This window comes from Neoarius graeffei, chromosome 19 (assembly GCF_027579695.1).
Source record: "Neoarius graeffei isolate fNeoGra1 chromosome 19, fNeoGra1.pri, whole genome shotgun sequence".
NCBI classification, from domain to species: Eukaryota; Metazoa; Chordata; class Actinopteri; order Siluriformes; family Ariidae; genus Neoarius; species Neoarius graeffei.
In genome coordinates this window covers 39,065,997-39,086,913 of record NC_083587.1, presented here as the reverse complement: position 1 = coordinate 39,086,913, position 20,917 = coordinate 39,065,997, and the positions used below count along the sequence as shown (strand labels likewise).

Below are 20,917 nucleotides of genomic sequence, written 5' to 3'. Positions count from 1 at the left end.
GTATGTACAGAAACTGTGTACTGTGCTCCCCATCCTGGCACACCACCGTCCTGGATACCTTAAGAGACGAAAGCCATTCGAGTCATTCGTCACACTCCATTTAAGAAGGAAAAAAGGGGGGTCCTGCTCTCCCAAAAATCCGTCTTGCAGCACAACTGAGCCAGTTGTGCTGTTGCCGAAATTTGATGACTGACAAACTCTTGTTTAAATAGATGACTGAATAAGCATCTAACGTACCACACTGCGAATCAGTTGGCCTACCCATTTCTTTTAATTGCTTGTAATTGTCACCAGTAGCAAGTAAGCTATCTCGGAATGAAACAAATTTAATCTTGCACCAAAAACTGTTAACCCCGTAAACTGCAAACAGTTTGAACATTTATATTGGGGGTGATATGACGCATAGTCAGTGTAGGCCTTTATAAAGTATATTTTGCCATACACTACATACAGTACGGTACTGTATGTAGTGTATGGCAAAATATACTTTATAAAGGCCTACACTGACTATGCGTCATATCGGTAGCAGCCGCCTACCTATGCCTCTATGTTAAGACCGCCCCTGTCAGTACCGTTCAAAAGTTTGGGGTCACTTTGAAATGTCCTTATTTTTGAAAGAAAAGCACTGTTCTTTTCAATGAAGAGCGCTTTAAACTAATCAGAAATCCACTCTATACATTGCTAATGTGGTAAATGACTATTCTAGCTGCAAATGTCTGGTTTTTGGTGCAATATCTCCATAGGTGTATAGAGGCCCATTTCCAGCAACTCTCACTCCAGTGTTCTAATGGTACAATGTGTTTGCTCATTGCCTCAGAAGGCTAATGGATGATTAGAAAACCCTTGTACAATCATGTTAGCACAGCTGAAAACAGTTTAGCTCTTTAGAGAAGCTATAAAACTGACCTTCCTTTGAGCAGATTGAGTTTCTGGAGCATCACATTTGTGGGGTCGATTAAATGCTCAAAATGGCCAGAAAAATGTCTCGACTATATTTTCTATTCATTTTACAACTTATGGTGGTAAATAAAAGTGTGACTTTTCATGGAAAACACAAAATTGTCTGGGTGACCCCAAACTTTTGAACGATAGTGTATTTTTAGTGATGAATATGTACAGTGTCTTTTAAAAAGTATTCATCCCCCTTGGTGTTTGTCCTGTTTTGTCGCATTACAAGCTGGAATTAAAATGGATTTTTGGAGGGGTAGCACCATTTGATTTACACAACATGCCTACCACATTAAAGGTGGAAACTGTTGTTTTATTGTGACACACAGAATAATTAAGATGGAAAAACAGAAATCTGGAGCGTGCTCATGTTACTTTTCATCCTCTAGATCCCAGATGGTTGTCGACTAACCTGGGCATCCTGACATGTATTGAGTGTTCAGGCATTCACAGGGAGATGGGCGTGCATATCTCTCGCATTCAGTCCATGGAACTGGACAAATTAGGAACCTCAGAACTCTTGGTGGGTTAATCAGCTGCTCCATCGCTCATAAAATACAACCCCAAATCATAAAAAGTAGGAAAGGTATGGAAAATGCAAAAATAAAAAAAGAAAGCAGTGATTTCTAAATTTACTTTGACTTGTATTTCATTGCAGACTGTATGACACCCCCCCCCCCCCCAAAAAAAAAAAATAAATAAAATATATATATTTTTTTTCCCCCCCTTTGTCAACTTCACTTCATTTGTTAATATATATATGCATTCCTGCATTTCAGGCCTTCACCACATTCCAAAAAAGTTGGAATGGGAAATGTATGGCTAGTAATGAGGTTAAATAATGATGTGATTGTAATCATGATTTGGTACAAAAGCAGTATAAAGGAAAGGCCTCGTCCTTGAGGAACAAAGATGGGCCGAGGATCTCCAGGTTATCAACAAATATGAGGAAATGATTGAAATGTTTAAAAATGATGTTCCTCAAAGAAAGATAGGAAGGGATTTGGATATTTCAAACCTTTACGGTGCATACAATTATTATTATTATTATTATTATTATTATTATTAAAAGATTCAAGTCATCTGGAAGAATTTCGGTGGATAAAGGGCAAGGGCACGAACACCCGTGATGTCTCATCACTCAGACGGCACTGCATCAAGAACAGTCATTCATCTACAGCTGATGTAACCATATGGGCTCGGGATTACTTTGGCAAACCGTTGTCAAGCACGACAATACAGAGTTACATCCACAAATGCCAGTCTTTACTGTGCAAAAATATGGTGAAAGAAATGGACACCGTGTGCTCCGGATCACAGACGAAAAGGACCATCCAGACTGTTACCAGGAACAAGTCCAAAAGCCAGGGTCTGTCCTGGTACGGGGTTGTGTCCGTGCCCTTGGCAAAGGTAACTCGCACTTTTGTGATTTGAGATTTTGGGGCAACATATGCTGCCTTCAAGATGACATCTTTTCCAGGGAGATTTGAACAAGGCAATGTGAAATCACATTCTGCACACATTACAAAGGCATGGCTGTGGAAGAAGAGGGTGCCTGTCCCCAACGGAGAATGTATTGCGAATTTTGAAACATATGACAGTGATGGCCCTGTATTGTTGCACACCTTAAAGTGCATATTCTGGACCAATTTCGTTTTTTTTTTTTTTATATGAAAGTATGTCCCTTTACACACTCATCCAGAAGGGTAATTTTGCACAAGGCCATCTGTCTACAGCAGAAAAAAATAAAATAACAAAACGTGTCTGGAAAAATCCCAAGGGAGTCTGGAGCCAGATTCGTGACGTCACCTGCGGAAGCGCCAGCAGGCTGCGAGAGCTTTGCACGGTTTCAGTGCACAGCCCGTGTAGACCAAGCGCTCCCGTTTCTCTCTCATTGTCCGGTCTTTTGGGAAACGATGAGTACCAATCCCATCAAGATCGGTGTTGCTACACCCTCCTATGATACATCTGTTAACCATTTTAATAATTACACGATAACGTTGAAGAAATTTGCAGAAAACCACCAGGTCGTTTTCTCATAAACAAACCAGCGCTGACGTAGGATTCAGAGGGAGGCGTCCCGCATGTGACGTCACGAAAATCAATGTTTGCCGGGAAATCCAAATGCTAAGTTTTTTCAGAGGCGGACCAATTCGCCTCAAATGGCTTGATTTCAACTGATTTTTTTCTGGTATGTATTGCGCAAGGTAAAACAATTGCAGAGAATGCAGAATGTTACAGATATTTGACCAAAGTTTAATATAAAATAGGAGAATTACATTGATCTTGCTCCTGAATTTACCCATGATGTGCACTTTAAGACCTGTTTACAGGAAGGATGGGACAAAATAACACCTGAAACACTTTGTTACTTGGTGTCTTCAGTCCCTAAACATCTTTCCAGCATTGTGAGAAGGAATGGCAACGCGGTAGACTGATGCGCTCCTTTGTCATCTCCATATTCCTGTATGTCTGTGAGCTGTGGACCCTGACTGCAGATCTGGAGAGAAGGATACAGGCAACAGAGATGAGATGCTTCCGGAAACTCCTTGGCATCTCCTACAAAGACCACATAACCAACAAAGACGCACGCAGCAGAATCCAGCAAGCCATTGGGCCCCACGAAGATCTCCTGACCATTGTGAAAAAGCGAAAATTGAAATGGTATGGGCATGTCACAAGATCCGAAGAGCTTGCAAAGACCATCCCGCAAGGCACTGTCCAAGGAGGAAGAAAAAGAGGCAGACAAAGAAAGAGATGGGAGGACAACATCACAGAATGGACAGGCCTGAAACTCAGCAACACCCTGAGAAAGGCAGAACAGAGAGAGGAATGGAGAGAACTGGTTGCCAGGTCTTCAGTGGTGCCCCAACGGTCGTCCAGACTACGGGAGAGATGAGATGAGATGAGTGGTATATGCTTTACCCTCCCAACTGTTTTTGAAATGTGTTGCAAGAATCAAAATTGAAAGTGTTTATTTTCAAATAAATAAACACAAAATTCATGAGGTTAAACATCAAATAATGTTCAGTGTTCTTTTGAGTACAATACAGAGAGAACATTATTTACAAATCATTTTCAGTTTTAATTTCAGTCTCAACTTAGTTTTTCTGATTTGGGGTTGTACATGAAATGGAGCCTTATTGTGATTTTAACACGACAGCTTGTATATTCATTCTGAGTCTTCTGCTTTCAGCTGGCCAAGAATGTTGGGAACAGTAATTTTAATGAGATTATGGAAGGAAATCTTCCCTGCCCCTCTCCAAAGCCTACTCGATCTAGTGATATGTGAGTAGTAAAGGTTCCCACTTCATTCCAAATATTTTAAATAAACATATGTCCTGCATTCTGCAACATCGTTTTGTTTAATATATTAGGACCATTCGCAAGGAGTTCATAAACGCCAAATATATGGATCATAAATTTTCAAGGAAGACTTGCAGCTCTGCAGCGTTGAAGCTGAGTGATCTGTATGATGCGGTGAGGTCACGTGACCTGCTGGCTCTCATCCAAGTGTATGCTGATGGGGTGGAGATCATGGAGCCACTTCCTGATGGAGGACAGGTAAGTCTCAGGACTTGCTGTCAAAACTTATTTTTAACTGCCTGACCTACTGTTCACCATCTGAGTCAAACGTGCGAATACTCACCTCAGTGTCCCGTTATTAAGTAATGTAGTTTCAAAGCATCTGAGTAAAGATACAGGAATCTCATTCTATGCGAAAACCTACTGGAGTTATTTGTTTAATTTACATCAAATCTTACATGCTGTATCAAATTGCACTGTTTCATAGCTGAAGTTTGGACATATTAATAAATAATTAGACTTGTCGTATGGATACTTTTCTAGCGATATAAATTTTAAGCATACTATAGACCCCTTCGCATGTTTGTAAACAAACCGACCGTTGCCAGGATGCGCGCGCAGCCTGGACTCAGAAACAATGGCGCTGCCCATAGACCGGCATTATGAGCTGTCAGATTATGCCAGACAATTGTCGTTACAAGATCGAGAATGCTACATAAATAAGTTAACTCTAACAAGTGGACATCGCCTACCGGATCCGTATTTAATTAAAGAGTGGACGGACGATGTTAGTAAGTTCCCTGGTATACAATGGCCGGATATCTACTCGTACCTTATTGACAAGACTTCAGTGTACACCCACGAAAAACTTCGTGCCTACAAGTCTTTAGACGCATATGATTGTTATGTGCGGGCATGTACAACTTGATTAACAATGGGACATTCATATTCATTTTGTTTTAATCAAATTATGCCAGTGATGTGATGGCAATGTGGCTTTAGCTACAACAGCAAATACCAACACTAAACAGCAATTTGCAGGAGGTAATGGCATGAAAGGAATGATAGTGTAAAGAGTGCAGCTAAGAGAAATCAGAGCTGCGTAAAAAGCGAGAGGCAGAGAGCAGAAATGAAACTGAACGGGGCGGGAGCTAGGTTAGAGCAGTCAACGTAAGTTGGCATTTAGAGTGAGGGCACACAATTTTACCTTTCCATCCTTGCTTTAAAATTGTGATTTTTGGCATACACAAATAATGATGGCACAAAATCTGGGCTGCTTGAGTCAAGCGAGACCTCTCCTACAAACAAAATTGCATGCAAAGCTAAGTTAACATGCTAACAATATTCATTACATTGTGTAACTATGACCCAGCTAATCAGACAAACGTTACCAAAGTATTTTGCTACATCAATAAACGAAGACTAGAAAGAATAAAAAAGAAAGATTTAATAAATAGCCTGATCTTACCTGTGATGAAGTGGGCGCTGCAAACCCGCGCATTTTTGATAGTGCTTTCATCCCAGTCTACACGTTTGATGGCTTGTAGCCATAGACGTCGGCGATTTTTTTTTTTTTTTGGAATGGGTGAGATCCTGCTGGAATTCTGTACATTTTAACCCCATCACTGCTACGATTCTGACACCCGACAACACAACAACTGGGCATTTCTGAGTCTTTTTTGGGTCCAGGCTGCGTGCGCAATTTCCGCTTGCGTATGAATGACGTTTACTGCGAAGGGGTCTATTTGACAATGCTTCAATTATAACTACCAAGTATGTTATAGCAATTTTATATATTTGTACTTGAATTTTGGTCTAGCCCTAAAAACTTATTAAATTCGATGCTTTACATACTTTGTGAAAGAGATTTTGTTGGCTAAATGTTTTGTAGGAGGGTGGAGAAACAGCGCTGCACTACGCCGTGAGGACTGCTGACCACACGTCACTGCATCTGGTCGACTTTCTGGTTCAGAACAGGTGGAGGAACAATAACTTGGAGTCGCCAACTTATTTGCAGGGGGAAACGGGGCGTCATTTAATAATTGATGAATTGAATGATTTGTAGGTCATTTTCTTGACTTTGCGTCTTAATCATCCATTTCCTATAATCGTGTCTTCAGTTTGTACCTGATGCACATCTTAACTTGGTCAGAAGCTTTATTTGTAATCATAATGCAAGCAAAAATGGCGACAACGATGATATGAAATGGCACGGAGGCACAAAAGATGCTGCTTCACCGCGGCCGTTCAGTTCCGTGTTATTGCCTATGTGAATTTTGCATGTTGTCCCGACTTCAGTTTGGGTTTCCTTTGGGTTCCTACATGCTTGAAGGTGGTGTGGGTACTTTAAGGCTGGGTTCACTCTTGCTTTTTATTATGCGTGCATGTACACAAGTTGCCTGCTTCACATATCCTGCATTCATTCAGTGCAGCTATTGTGCATTTGTTGCAGTACCAACATACAGTGCGGGCAGGAGAGCACAATGTCCTCAACAAACTAATGCTGTGTCTCAAATTGGATATGTATCGATGACTCTAGGTTTTTTTTTTTTTTTTAAGTGTAAACACAAAAATTCTCAGACCAATTTCCCTATTATGGCTCGTGTTTCAATTAAATAAGCTGCTTTTTTTTTTTTTTTTTGCGGTCCGGTTTCCATCAAATCCTGCGCTCTGATTGGCTGGCGAGTGGGTCCGTATCCTACGATACGGACCCCGGTTATGGACCTCTGGCGACTCGCTTGTTCACAACAACAAACATGGTAGCATTTTTTTTTTTTTTTGGTCAACATGTATCTTTTTTTTTTTTATATATTTTTTTACAAGATTTATAAGATTTTTATCAAAAATCTTATAAATTTTTGCCAGCATTTCTCAGAAGAATAGCATTAATTTTACATCATGGATAGCGATAAGAGTCTTCACAGCGAAAGTGAGTTTTACTACCCTGAGGAAGAAATAAAATAAAACATTTCAGGAGAAAGCTAAAAACCTCTAACTGTTACGCCGAGCAAAAACATGGCTGAATGACTCAATTTTGTATAAATAGGGGACTACATAGGCGGCAAAATGTAGTTTTTTTTTTTTTTTTTTTTTCCCTGCCATGGAAGTGCACTTGTATACCGAGGAGGAAGCCATTTGCATTACAGCCGTGAATGAGGATTCAAAATGGCGGCTCGGCTCGGTTTTCCCTTTCGGGCGTTCTCGTTTTCTGTTAGAATTTGGTAAAGAAAAAAATTAATATATTATTTACCAGCTTAAGGTCGGTCCGTATGGTGAAATACCGTGACCTCGGCCTTGAATACCGACCTCGGCCCAGAGGGCCTCGCTCAGTACTTTCAAGACCTCGGTCACGGTATTTCACCATACGGACCTCCCAGCTGGTAAATAACAGATATGTGACTTTCACATCTACCAAAAAATGTTTGTCTTTCTAAATGTAATACTTCAAACATCAGGTCATAGTTTTCAATCTGAAACATATCTCATGACATTTTGTTACGACAATCGTGGAATTTCATCTACATAACATCTCCATGCTGTCCCACAGCAAGCAAAGTTCCAAAATCGTGAAACTTTTTTTTTTACTGGTTGACATGGACATGCTGGACAAGGTTTTAGTTTTGACGTGCCGTCTGTTGTGTAGATGTGGCTTGTAATCCACCAGATGTGCACAATGTAACGTGTCAGGGATTAAAAAAAAGACCAAATTCATTTGTGTGCATGCACGTGATGATCTGCTGATGCCCTCTCACCCAGTTTTCCTGGAATAAGCTCCAGATCCTCCTTAACCAGGATTAAAGCAGTATCAATGAATAATAAGAAGAACATCAGCAATATCCAGCATTAAAATCTGAGTAAATCTAGTTTGAAATCTCAGTAATTTGGTCCTGCAGGGGTTTCTTTTATCTCACCTGAGTTACAGCATTATTCATATCGGAAGAATAGCTTACCGAGCTCTCACTGCTTTAAACATTCAAGTTAAGAAAGTTAAATACCAGTAATGTTGCGTTCACGTTATTGTTTTCATGTTAAGTATTATGGCATTGCCTTTTGAAATGATTTCAAATAGTGTGTGCGCGCGCGCGTGTGTGTGTATGGGTGTGCCTGTGTATGTTTAGTGGAAATCTCGATAAACAGACTGAGAGAGGAAACACAGCCCTGCACTATTGCTGCATCTATGAAAAGCATGAATGCTTAAAATTACTCCTGAGAGGCAAGCCTGCTACTGATATCAGTGAGTATACATTTACACACACACACGAGGGGGGGGTGAGAGTACTTGTGATGAAATTTAGGGTGACGACAATATAAACGCAATTCTCTTTTTGTATGAAATGCCAACCAATAACAGTGAAATGATCAGCAAGTAGTTTGTTCACCCACTGACTTTCATGTCATGGGCAAGTTGTAGTGTCTTCGCGTATAAAGCTGTATTTTAGCTTTTGGGGAATGTACAGTACACTATATTGCAGCTTTTATTTTGTAAAAATTTTCTTTATTTGCTCTTAATTCAGTGGATGAATTAGAATTCTTTGATTAATTAAAAAAAAAGCATACCATGTGCTATCTGTTTTAGATCACAAATGTTTAGATAAATGGTTGGTATTACAAATAATTTTGTCACAGCCCATGTATTAACACATTCCTTGCCTTTAGTATTGGCTTAAAAAAAAATAATTCTATATTATCCCCCTCCCAAACGAAGTTTGGTGGCAGGTTCTGTCCGGTCACGTTTTCATTTCCGGGCCGTATCTTTAAAACTACTGAATATATCTTCATGAAACTTTGTATACATATCAAGCAACATGTGAACTGGTGCCTTTTGCTATTTTGGATTTTTTTTGGGGGGGGACAAAAGTATTTTTCAACTTTTTACATAAATAGATTTTGACTTGGTTTCTAAGAGCAATGTTCGTTTCCGGAGCATATATCTGAAACTATTCATGATACGGATTTGAAACTTGGTATACATGTTAAGGTGATGTCTTTTCATACTAAGAAATTGAATTTTTTCATGTTTCCATGGAAACAATTTCAGACTTAGTCTCTCAGGTTAGTCTTCGGGGTAGGTTTTGTTTCCGGAGCAGAACTTGAAAACTATGAGTGTTATGGTCTTGAAAGTTGGTATGTGTTGATTAAGTAATGTCTATATGCTTTGATACTAAGAAATGTGAGAAATTTTGATTTTTAGCTCAGCTGGACCAAAGGTCCGGTGGGTTTATGCCATGGGCTGCTGAGGTCAGTGTAAAGAGGTAGGGTTGGTTTCCTGCAGCAGAACTTGAAAAATGTGACAATATCTTGAAATTCAGTATATAGGGCGGGGGATATAGATGACTCGGTCTTCTTGTTGACAATAGCTGTCTATGTACTAACTTGTCATTTGTCTGCCCATGTTACTTTCAGCCAATCACAATGGAGAAACAGCACTGGATGTGGCCAGGCGGATGAGAATCGACCAGTCTGCAGAGGCAGTAAGTTAATGGTGTTTTTAAAATGTTCATCTATCCAGTAATTAATCGAAGTTGGCAAAAGTGTAATGAGCCAGTGTTCAGCAGCTACCTGTTGTTGGCTTTTGTGCCCTGCTCAAAACTGATTGACTAGATGTTTTGTCTGAAGCCCCCTTTTTTCAACAGGCTATACAGAATTGTATGAAGAATTTCTCATGATATTCATTTTAATATCAGGAGTGAAGGTATCAATGCGCTGTCGAAGCGCGCAGAAGGTGTTAGTACGCCTGTCATTATAGTGCGGACTTTCCATAGCATAGAAAATCGCCGCGTTTCAATTTGTGTAACTGAACTTGTTTCATGTCACTGGTCATATAAACCTATGTAAACAGGAAAAACGTGGAAGAGTTTGGTCGCATCTAACTACAGCCCCAAAAAATACCATTGGCCATGCTGAGCCTAGCTACATTGCTAACAGGAGTAACAGCGCGTCTGACTGACTGGGAGGTCGCGCAAAGCTCGGAGAGGTACGGATCAGCTCGTCTCAATTCAGAGAAGAACATATTTCATTATGGAAGTACGGTGGACTGTTCCTTTAAGCGCTGACCCAGGCTGAGGCCTCAAACCAGTGATCTTTGACCTCTGAGGCAGTGGCAGTACCCACTATGCCTATGCACAAATAATGTAGGGGAAATGGAACACTGTCATAGAAGTGCCACTTCTGACAAGACTACAGCTGTATACACATAAGATCGGATAATGGCCAGTGTACACACGGAGGAAGCAAATCCTCTCCTTCCCTCCTGGATTCAAACCACTACCATATTCACACTGTGCAAAGCAGGATTTAGGTGTGCAAGAATTGACTCCTCAATTTAAGCCTGAGCAGGAAGGCCCACCCAAAGCCAGTTGATTGACAGCTTGGCCACTCAAGCAAATGATGGAGATGGGGGGGAAAAGGAAAAAAAACAAAAGGGAATAGCAAAAGCAAAAAAAGACGTGTTTTGTTTTCCTATTCTTTTATTTTTATGTAGTGGAAATTCATTGTGTCTGACTAAGTATTTTTAAGTTCGTTTCTTAGACAAGGATTTTAAGATCGTTACCTTGTTAACAGTTTCAGCGTGAATCTTCCGCCTTCCTCAGAACTGTCTTTTATTTTTACTTCCTTATTCTTTTTCAATATTTTTATATTCTTTTTTTTATGGCACTCCAGTGAACTCCATACATTAAAAAAAAAAGTTGGGACAGGGGTATGTTTACCACTGTGTTGCATCACCTTAAAAACACTGTAAAAGTTTGGAAGCTTAGGAGACCAGTTGCTGTAGCTTTGAAAGTGAAATGCTGTCCCAGTTGCTCTACAGTTCCGTGTCTCTCTCGTCGTATTTTGTACTTCATAGCGCGCCACATGTTTTCAATGGGAGATGGGTCTGGACTGCAGGCAGGCCAGTTTAGCGCCTGAACACACGTCCTACAGAGCCATGCAGTTGTAATACATGCAGAAAGTGGTTTGGCATTGTCCGTCTTGCTGAAATAAACAAGGCTTTCCATGAAAAAAGTTGTCCTTTGGATGGAAGCATGTTGCCTCCAAAACCTGTATACATCATTCAGCATTAATGTTGCCTTCCCAGATGTGGAAGCTACCCACTGTCTGTCTTGCTCTTATTTCAGCAAGACAGACAGTGCATCATTAGTGCATCCCCATACCATAATAGATTCTGGATTTTGAACTGTGCACTTACAACGAGCTGGATGATCCATCTCCTCTTTAGCCTGGAGGACTGGTAGCCCTGATTTTCCAAAGAGATTTTCAAATCTTAATTTGTCAGACCACAGGACAGTTTTCCACTTCTCCTCGGTCCGTCATAAATGAGCTCAGGCTCAGAAGGCAGCGGCGTTTTTTATATATATATGGTTTTAACTTGCATTTGTGGATGAAGTGATGAACTATGTTGACAGACAATGGATTTCTGAAGTGTTTGAGTGCATACAGTGACTACGTTTACATGCACATCCAAATCGAGCTGCTGTCGGTAATCGAGCTGAAGGTCCCAGCAGGGTGCCAGAGAAATCCAATCCTACATGCACACAACTGAAATCGGGCTATTGTGTGAGGTGCATTGTGCACCCGAGCCACAGGTGGCGCAACGCCCCATCGTGTTGGTACACTTCCGGTTGTCGTCATGAAGAAGAGCTATTCAAGAGTGTAAACAAAGTTATCAGTTCCGTGTTCTCCATTGCGCGTTTTTCTCCCGTCCATGAATTTTAATATATTCAACTCCTTAAACTGAATGAGCATGAACTCTGTCTCCTCATTGCTCCAGAAGTGCACGTTTCTGCTTGCCTGTGGCAGTGGGGGCGTGGTCAAGCGCCGGTCTGTGACAGGAGGGCGGAGCCAGGGAAGGTGAGTGGCAGAATAACTACACCTGACGGTAATTAACCTGTTTGTGTGTCTTCCCAGTAACCGCGCGCTATTTAAGGAGGCAGAGGGGAGAGCTCATCCCAGGACTAGAACACAGCGCGCGCGTGTGTGTGTTTTTCTCTCAAGAATAAAAGTAGGCTGTTAAACTGAAAAGTCTGACAATAAAAAGCCTATTAGTACCAGAAGCTTTGTCCTGCCGTCCTCTGTGCTCCACCCACACTTCAGAGAGCTCTACATCTCCATTTTCTCTTCTCCGTTTGTTCCTCCTGACCTCTTCTGCTGCTCGCTACTACTGTTGTCATGCCGACCGAGGCTGTTGTGTTTCCCGCTTGTGGTCTCGTCACTCGTCACTTCCGGAAGTAGCTCGACAACTAGCTCGATAGGGTATACATGCACAAAATAGCTCGGCAGAAATCGCATAAACTAGGTCGTGTAGCTCGATTCCGAGAAATCAAGTTCGGTTCAATTTCAGCCGAATTAAGGTGTATACATGGCATTTTGAACTTCGATTTCAGTCGAGCAACGGCAGAAATTCGATTCTCTCTATGTGCATGTAAACGTAGTGAGTGATTTCCACGACAGAATCCTGTCTGTTTTTAATGCAGTGTCGCCTGAGGGCCTGAAAATCACACGCATCCAATATTGGTTTTCAGCCTTGTCTCTTGCATACAGAGATTTCTCCAGATTCTCTGAATCTTTTAATGATGTGCACCATAGATGATGTGATCCCCAAATTCTTAGCAGTTTTACATTGAGGAATGTGTTCTTAAATTGTTGCAGTTTGCCCACACAGTCACAGAGCAGTGAACCCCTCCCCATCTTTACTTCTGAGAGACTCCGCCTCGCCGGGATGCTCTTTTTATTTTATACCCAATCATGTTACTGACCAAGTTTCAGTATTTGATATGTTGTCTTTGTACTATTTTCGATGAAATATAGGGTCTCCCTGATTTTGCGAATCTTGGCGTTTAGTTTTTATTTACATTTTACACAGCGTCCCAACTTTTTTTTAAATTGGGGTTGCAAATTAAAATCACCGGTTAGCAGTTATTTTTAGAACTATACTGCAAGAGGAGCAATTGGTAAACTGCAAACCCCATTTCCAGAAAAGTTGGGATATTTTCCAAAATGTAATAAAAATCAAAATCTGTGATTTGTTAATTCACGTGAACCTTTATTTAACTGACAAAAGTACAAACAACATTTTCAGTAGTTTTCCTGACCAACTTAATTGTATTCTGTAAATACAAATGAAGTTAGAATTTGATGCCTGCGACACACAAAAGAAAAAGAAAAGAAAGTTTGGATGGAGGCAAAGTAAGACAGAAAAGTTTATAGGATATTCAAGTAACACCATTTTGGAAGATTCCAAAATAAGCAGGTTAACTGGTCATAGGTGAGGGTATCATGACTGGGTATAAAAGGAGCATGTGCACCAAAAGCTCAGTCTTGGCAATCAAGGATGGGTCGTGGCTCATTTCTTTGTGCTATAATTCATGAAAGAATTGTTAATCAATTCATAAAGAACGTTTCTCAATTCAAAATTGCAGAGAATTTGGGTCTTTTAAAATCTATAGCGCGTATTATTGTGAAAAGATTCAGGGAATTCAGAGACATGTCAGTGTGTAAAGGGCAAGTTTGGAAACCACTGTTGAATGTGCCTGACTCTTGAGCCCTCAGGCGGCACTGCTTGAGAAACCATCATGCTAATGTGACCGATATAGCCACATGAGCTTGGGAGTACTTTGGAAAACCTTTGTCATTTACACAGTCCGCCACTGCATCCAGAAATGCAACCAGACACTGTATTACTCAAGGAGGAAGCCATTCATCAGTTCTCTGCAGAAAAGCTGTTGCTCTGGACCCGAACTCATCTCAGATGGACCGAAAGACAGTGGAAACGTTTGCTGTGGTCAGATTAGTCCACATTTCAGCTTGTTTTTGGGAAAACTGGATGTCGAGTTTTCGGTGCTAAAGGTGAACACGATCATCCGGCGTTTTATCAGAGAATGCTGGGGGGTGCATCAGTGCCCACACACATGGGTGGGTGTGTGTGTGTGTGTGTGTGTGTGTGTGTGTGTGAGAGTGAAGGTACCATTGATGTATTGTGGCATATTTTAGGATTATAGAGATACATTCATCAAGGCAACATCGCTTCCCCGGGAAGTCCATGCTTATTTCAGCAGGACGATGCCAGGCCTCATTCTGCATGGGCTACAACAGCATGGCTCTATAGACAGTGTGTGTGCGTGCGCTTGACTGGCCTGCTGCCAGGTCAGATCTGTCTCCTATAGACCCCTTGCGCATATATTTGCACATGGCAAATAGCTGTGTAACTAGATGTCCTTGGGGTTGGTGAGACGTGGAGGGCCGGGAATACCATCTAGCCAACAGTTCAGGTAGCAGTCCTTTGAGGTTAAATGCTTTGGCTTTTGCAACATCCTGTTCCCAAAAAGCTGATGTCGGGGAAAAATTCTTTACACAAAGGTGTTTTTCTTGCTTTTGTAGTTTAAAGTGTATATCACGGGTAAATTCAGGAGCAAGATCAATGTAATTCTCCTATTTTATATTAAACTTTGGTCAAATATCTGTCGCATTTTGTGCAATTTTTTTTTTTACCTTGCACAATACCGGAAAAATTCAGTTGAAATCAAGCCATTTGAGGCGAATTGGTCCGCCTCTGAAAAAACTTGGCATTTGGATTTCCCAGGAAACATTGATTTTCGTGACGTCGCGTGCGGGACGCCTCCCTCTGAATCCTACGTCAGTGCTGGTTTGAGAAAACGACCTGGTGTTTTTTGCAGATTTCTTCAACGTTATCGCGTAAATATTAAAATGGTTAACAGATGTATCGTAGGAGGGTGTAGCAACACCAATCTTGATGGGATTAGTACTCATCGTTTCCCAAAAGACTGAACGATGAGAGAGAAACGGAAGAGCTCGGTCTACACAGGCTGTGCACTGAAACCGTTCAAAGCTCGCGCAGCCTGCTGGCGCTTCCGCAGGTGACGTCACGAATCTGGCTCCAGACTCCCTTGGGATTTTTCCAGACGCGTTTTGTTATTTCATTTTTTTTCTGCTGTAGACAGATGGCCTTGTGCAAAATTACCCTTCTGGATGAGTGTGTAAAGGGACATACTTTCATATAAAAAAAAATTAAATTGGTCCAGAATATGCACTTTCTTCCATGTAGGGACTCTTCGGGGGGAAAAAAGAAGGTGCATTCCAACATCTATGTAGTAACACGAGGTCATAAATCTACATCGTCACTTCAGTCGTTTTGAGGAATTTTGTACGGATCATAACCGCTAATAAACTCTAATTTCCATGTATATTTATCCTTTGCTTCTTTCCGACTAAGATTATCCAAGTAATCCGGTAGTAGAGATTTGTTAGCTGTAGTTTTCATCAGACATCTGACATCTTTGCTTATCTTCAGTATGTAAAAGTTCGCATGTCCCTCAAGACAAGGGTAGCGACGGTTGCTAACGTAAATGTGACATCAGTGCAAGGGGTCTATTGAGAATGTATGTTGCATCATGAAGAGGAGAATCAGACAACAGTGACCACGGACTGTTGAGTAGCTGAAGTCTTGTATCAAGCAGTAATGGGCAAACATTTCCAACTGCAAATCTGTAGATCCTATACAATTTAAAAAGTGTTATTAAAAGGAAAGGTGATGTAAAACGATTGTAATAATGTCTCTCTCCTCTTTTTTTTTTTTTTTGGTGTGTGTGTGTGTGTTTTGCAGGCATCAAATTCTAACTTTGTTTCGATTTCCAAATTACAATTAAGTTGGTCAGTAAAACCTATTGAAAAATTTTTCTTTGTACTTTTGTCAGTTAAATAAAGGTTCACGTGAACTAACAAATGACATTTTTATTGCATTTTGGAAAGTACCACAACTTTTCTGAAAATTTGGTTTGTACTTTAAAAAAACAAACAAACAAACATGCATACAGAATGCTGAAATTCAGACACAGCAGACACTTGGGTGCAAAGATGAAGACATCACTTCAATTGGTTATATAATCCTTCCTGGGGAAAAAAAAAGTCAGAAAACAATAAAGCAAACTGTGAAAAGAATGGCATTATCTTGTATTAGCAGTCAGTAGTAAATTCAACCAAGTGCTACATATAATATAGTAAGAAGCTAGTGATGGGGAAGAAATGTTATGTTCCTTTATTGAGTTTATTTAAAAAAAAATTACTGGTCAGAAAAACGAGAACCAAATTAATTAATTTTTTTTATATGAAAGTATGTCCCTTTACACACTCATCCAGAAGGGTAATTTTGCACAAGGCCATCTGTCTACAGCAGAAAAATAAAATAAAATAACAAAACGCGTCTGGAAAAATCCCAAGGGAGTCTGGAGCCAGATTTGTGCCGTCACCTGCGGAAGCGCCAGCAGGCTGCGAGAGCTTGCACGGTTTCAGTGCACAGCCTGTGTAGACCAAGTTTAGCAGCGAGCGATTTTGCATTGAAATATGGAATTTTCACCTGAGCGCAATGCTGCTTCACCTTTTGGATGAAGAATGTAGTGTTGCTACACCCTCCTACAATACATCTGTTAACCATTTTAATAATTATGCGATAACGTTGAAGAAATTTGCAGAAAACCACCAGGTCGTTTTCTCATAAACAAACCAGCGCTGACGTAGGATTCAGAGGGAGGCGTCCCGCACGCGACGTCACGAAAATCAATGTTTCCCGGGAAATCCAAATGCCAAGTTTTTTCAGAGGTGGACCAATTCACCTCAAATGTCTTGATTTCAACTGAATTTTTCTGGTATTGCGCAAGGTAAAAAAAATTGCACAAAATGCAAAATGTGACGGATATTTGACCAAAGTTTAATATAAAATAGGAGAATTACGTTGATCTTGCTCCTGAATTTACCCGTGATATGCAGTTTAATCTTTAAGACTGCCACTGAGACTTTGTCCACTGGATGGCAGCAGAGAATTGGACAGAAAATGAAATGACGCCTGTGTGTTTTTTTGTCTTAGTTGATGCAGGCTGCAGAGGGGAAGTTTAATCCAAAGGTTCATGTGGAGTATGACTGGAATCTTCGACTGGAGGACATGGATGAGAGTGACGATGATCTTGACGACAAGGTGTGATATTGCACACCCCACTTTGCTCTAGTAATTTTCCATCCTCTGGAAAAATAGACATTTTCTGTCTAAAACCATACACAATTAAGCACACAATCATGCTTTTGCCTCACGTCTTCTCTTCCTCAGCCAAGCCCAATTAAGAAAGACCGGAGACCACAGAGTTTCTGTCACTCATCCAGCCTGTCGCCTCATGATAAGCTCTCCCTCCCGGTTTTCTCTGGCCAGCGTGATAAACCGCGCCTCTCCTATGGCATGTTCACCAATCAGATGTACAGCGTTTCCACGGACTGTCCCTCCTCTCCTGTTAGTGATGCACCACCTCTACCACCCAGGAATGCAGGAAAAGGTAAAACAGACTTCAAGAACGCACCAGTCGCTGACATTATGGAAACAGCAAGCACAAGTTTGCGTCCTCTTCTGCTACAAGTGATCTTTAGGCTGCCTACAGATGATGTCTTTTCAACTATTAGAGCCTGTGTTGTTCAGCCCATGACCTAGAAATCAAGGTCTTTCATCGTAACAATGCATTAATTCCCTAAATGTGGTCTAGAGGATATTCAGGTGTGCTCGTACCTACTCACTGATTGATTTGTGAGGGTTATGTAAGCCTCCAGTAATCTATAAATCCTTCGTCACAAAAAAGAAAGATAATCAGTTAATGCTAATACTGTAAAAGAACTGGGTTTCACTAATTCATAATTTTTTGTGTGTAACTAAAAATGCACAAACAATTTAAGCTTGCCGGCATAATCTGTAGAGAAAAATGCAGCAATTTTTAAGACATAAAAAAATGACCATTGAGGTTTATGTTGGATCGTTTTATTTATGTGTAAATTTGCACACACACGGAGGCATGAGTAGCATGCTTTTATTCCCCCATCTCTTTTTAAATAAGACATTCATGAATACTAAATTTCTTGTGTAAATGTGCCTATGGATGATTTACAAATAAATCCATTCCTAGCTAGTTTGATAAATAAATCCATTGTGTGGAGAGGAAAAAAAAAACCCGCCACCTGTCTGTCAGTCAGTGACTTCAGTTTTCTAAACATGAAAAGAGCTGCTTCTGTAGCAGATCTTTTGTTGTAGCCAACTGCATGCATTTATGTAAATTATTTCACTCAAGGCTCATCATACCAGACAGTAAATAGACAGAAGTCTGTGTTTCCACAGTCTCTCCACTTCACAATCTGTGTATCTCGTCTGTTCACAGAACGTGGCACGAGGCCGCTCCTCTGGTAAGGTGAAGCGCCACTGTTAAACAAAATATAACCACGTCACATTATTATTCCTGGGTTTCACGTGACGTCACGTCCGCCTCATTGGTTATTCAAAACTTTAGCTGGTGTTCTACCGAAGTTCAGTTGGCAAAGCGTTTGTACGGAGAAGGTGCATTGCTCGCATGAAAAATGCCTTACGCTTGCGTTGTTCGAATTGATCAAACCGTGAAACTGATACGTTTCTTCAGGGTTCCCCGTGAACTAATAAAAAAAGGGTGAATGAACACAGGATTTCACAAAAAGACATCAAGAAAGGTAGCTTTTGAACCTCTCACTGAAATCGAAGGGAGCTGAGTCGAAGCACGCTGGAGTTTGCAGTGATGACTTGGTGAAAGGTTTGTATCTCCCGCTCAGCTACGTCCTTAGCGTTTTCCAAGTGCTTTTCTTGCTGTGTGTCGTTATTTTACAGTACTTTTTTTTTTAAAGTCACAAAGCGCTAAAGTCCCCAACTGTTTCTTTGTTTACTCCTCACGAAGTCCATATGCATGAAGGTTGCGACAAAATTCTTACCCAGCCATACAGTTACAATGTGCCGGGATCACTTCACTGTCTTGTTTAACTAAGATCCAGGTCTTTAAAGGGGTTTCTGATGATCTTTGTGAATGATTTACCCGAGAGATAAGAGCCAGCACAAGTGAGAATCAAGCAAACTGTTTGTTTACACTTCAACTTGCAGCGCTTCGTTGTAAAGACGTGAACGAAAAGCTTTAAAAAAAAAAAAAAAACCCATACACGGGCAAAAACAATACAGGATTCATTCGGCAGCGACTTGATACCGAGGTCCTTTACCCAGCCACATACAAAATAGTTATAAGCCTCCATACTCTTCCACGCTTTCATCTGTTTTGCGGTGTAGAAGGATGTTTGCAACACCAGATAGTTCGAGATGTCTGGGAACTCGACTGAAGGGTAGTTTTCGAGATTGTATGACACATCCTTCTTTCCCAGACTGTAGGGGTCGATTCCATTGCACATAGCAATCTACTGAATATATCTAAAGCGAGCAGTGGCTTCGAGATTACGAGCGTACTCTGATTATCACTAGTTGTTTGCACTACGGCAGCCGTTTTGGTTTGCTAGACCACCAGCTGTTTTACCAGAAGTGAAATCGCTAAGAAAAGTCACGTGACTGAAACCCAAGAATAGCCACCACATTATTTTTATTTATAGCCAAAGTTAAGCATTTAACTCCTCTTGCCTATCACTCATATTAGTTGTTTGTCTAGACCGTTGTAAAGAAGAAAGTTTATAAAAATGGCCATTCGCAAATTTTGAATATAAGCTGAATGAAAATAATTAAGAGCAGTTTCATCGTGCCAGTTTGGCAAAGCCAATTCTTTTGTTTTTGCTATACACTGAAGACATTTGGGTTTGAGATCAAAAGATGAATGAGAAAATAGGTCATAAATTTCAACTTCCATTTCCTGATTTTTTTTTTTCCATCTAGAATGTAATTTCCCTAATATTTACAGCCAGATGTGTTAAACCATGTGAAAGTATCAGAGATGTGAGAAACCATACTATACAGAGCAAGCAAAGCTGGACTCAAAAGAAAAACAGAGATGATACACAAACCCTTTGTTCCCATGATCATTATGAGGAACATGAGGTCCCTTGCTAATAAGACGGACAAGGTCAAAGTGCTGATCGAGACCCAAAAGGAGCATCGGGAATGCAGTTTTGTTTGTTTTACAGAGCTGAGGCTGTATGAGGGTATTCCAGACCCAAATGCCTCCGTCATAGCTTTCAGACAATAAGGGTACACAGAGACACGAGACTGAGCAGTAACAGGAAAGGTGAAGGGATTGCACCATTTGTGAACATGCTGTGGTTAAAGATTGTCACTGTTGCACTGTTCAGATGTTGGCTTTTGGTCTAAGTCCATCTTATCCATCAAGGGGATTCACGGTTGCCATTGTGTACATTCCACTGGCAACTGATGTGGAAGTCACGTGACGTCATCCACTCTGCTGTCATGAGACTTCAGACTCTGCACCCGAAGGTTTTTCTTTTGATTTCAACCCTGCATCATTTTCTACCATGTTGCCAAAGTTTTAATCAGTGTGTTGACTGTGCACCCAAAGAGAACAGAATCCTGGACCTCCTGTATGCAAATGTAAAGGATGCATACAGATCATCTGCTCTTCCCTCCCATTGAATATTCTGACCACAACCTGATTCTGCCGGCACCAACGTTCCTGCCTGTTTTCCAAAGGCAGTCTGTCATAGAGAGCATTGTTCATGGGAAACGGAGGAAGCTCTGCCCGTCAGATTGGAGACCACAGACTGGGAGGTGGTGTTTGAGCCAGCTGGAGAAGACATTAACAGTATGACAGACTTCATCACAGACATAGTTTCCTTATCAGCCACAGGTAGGCATGGACAAGGCAATAACTTG

At 40.9% G+C, this 20,917-nt stretch overlaps 1 protein-coding gene across 3 annotated transcripts in view; it reads left to right on the top strand.

Annotated features, from left to right (window-relative positions):
- Nucleotides 1-20,917, top strand: part of asap1b (ArfGAP with SH3 domain, ankyrin repeat and PH domain 1b) — a 209,564-nt gene that overhangs the window by 163,906 nt on the left and 24,741 nt on the right. For all 3 annotated transcript variants that reach the window (XM_060900055.1, XM_060900056.1, XM_060900054.1), the window contains 8 exons: nucleotides 1,338-1,471; nucleotides 4,145-4,236; nucleotides 4,326-4,512; nucleotides 6,146-6,231; nucleotides 8,373-8,488; nucleotides 9,658-9,725; nucleotides 17,129-17,236; nucleotides 17,366-17,585. In XM_060900055.1, coding sequence (XP_060756038.1) covers nucleotides 1,338-1,471; nucleotides 4,145-4,236; nucleotides 4,326-4,512; nucleotides 6,146-6,231; nucleotides 8,373-8,488; nucleotides 9,658-9,725; nucleotides 17,129-17,236; nucleotides 17,366-17,585 — 1,011 coding nt within the window. The remainder of the gene's footprint in view (nucleotides 1-1,337; nucleotides 1,472-4,144; nucleotides 4,237-4,325; nucleotides 4,513-6,145; nucleotides 6,232-8,372; nucleotides 8,489-9,657; nucleotides 9,726-17,128; nucleotides 17,237-17,365; nucleotides 17,586-20,917) is intronic.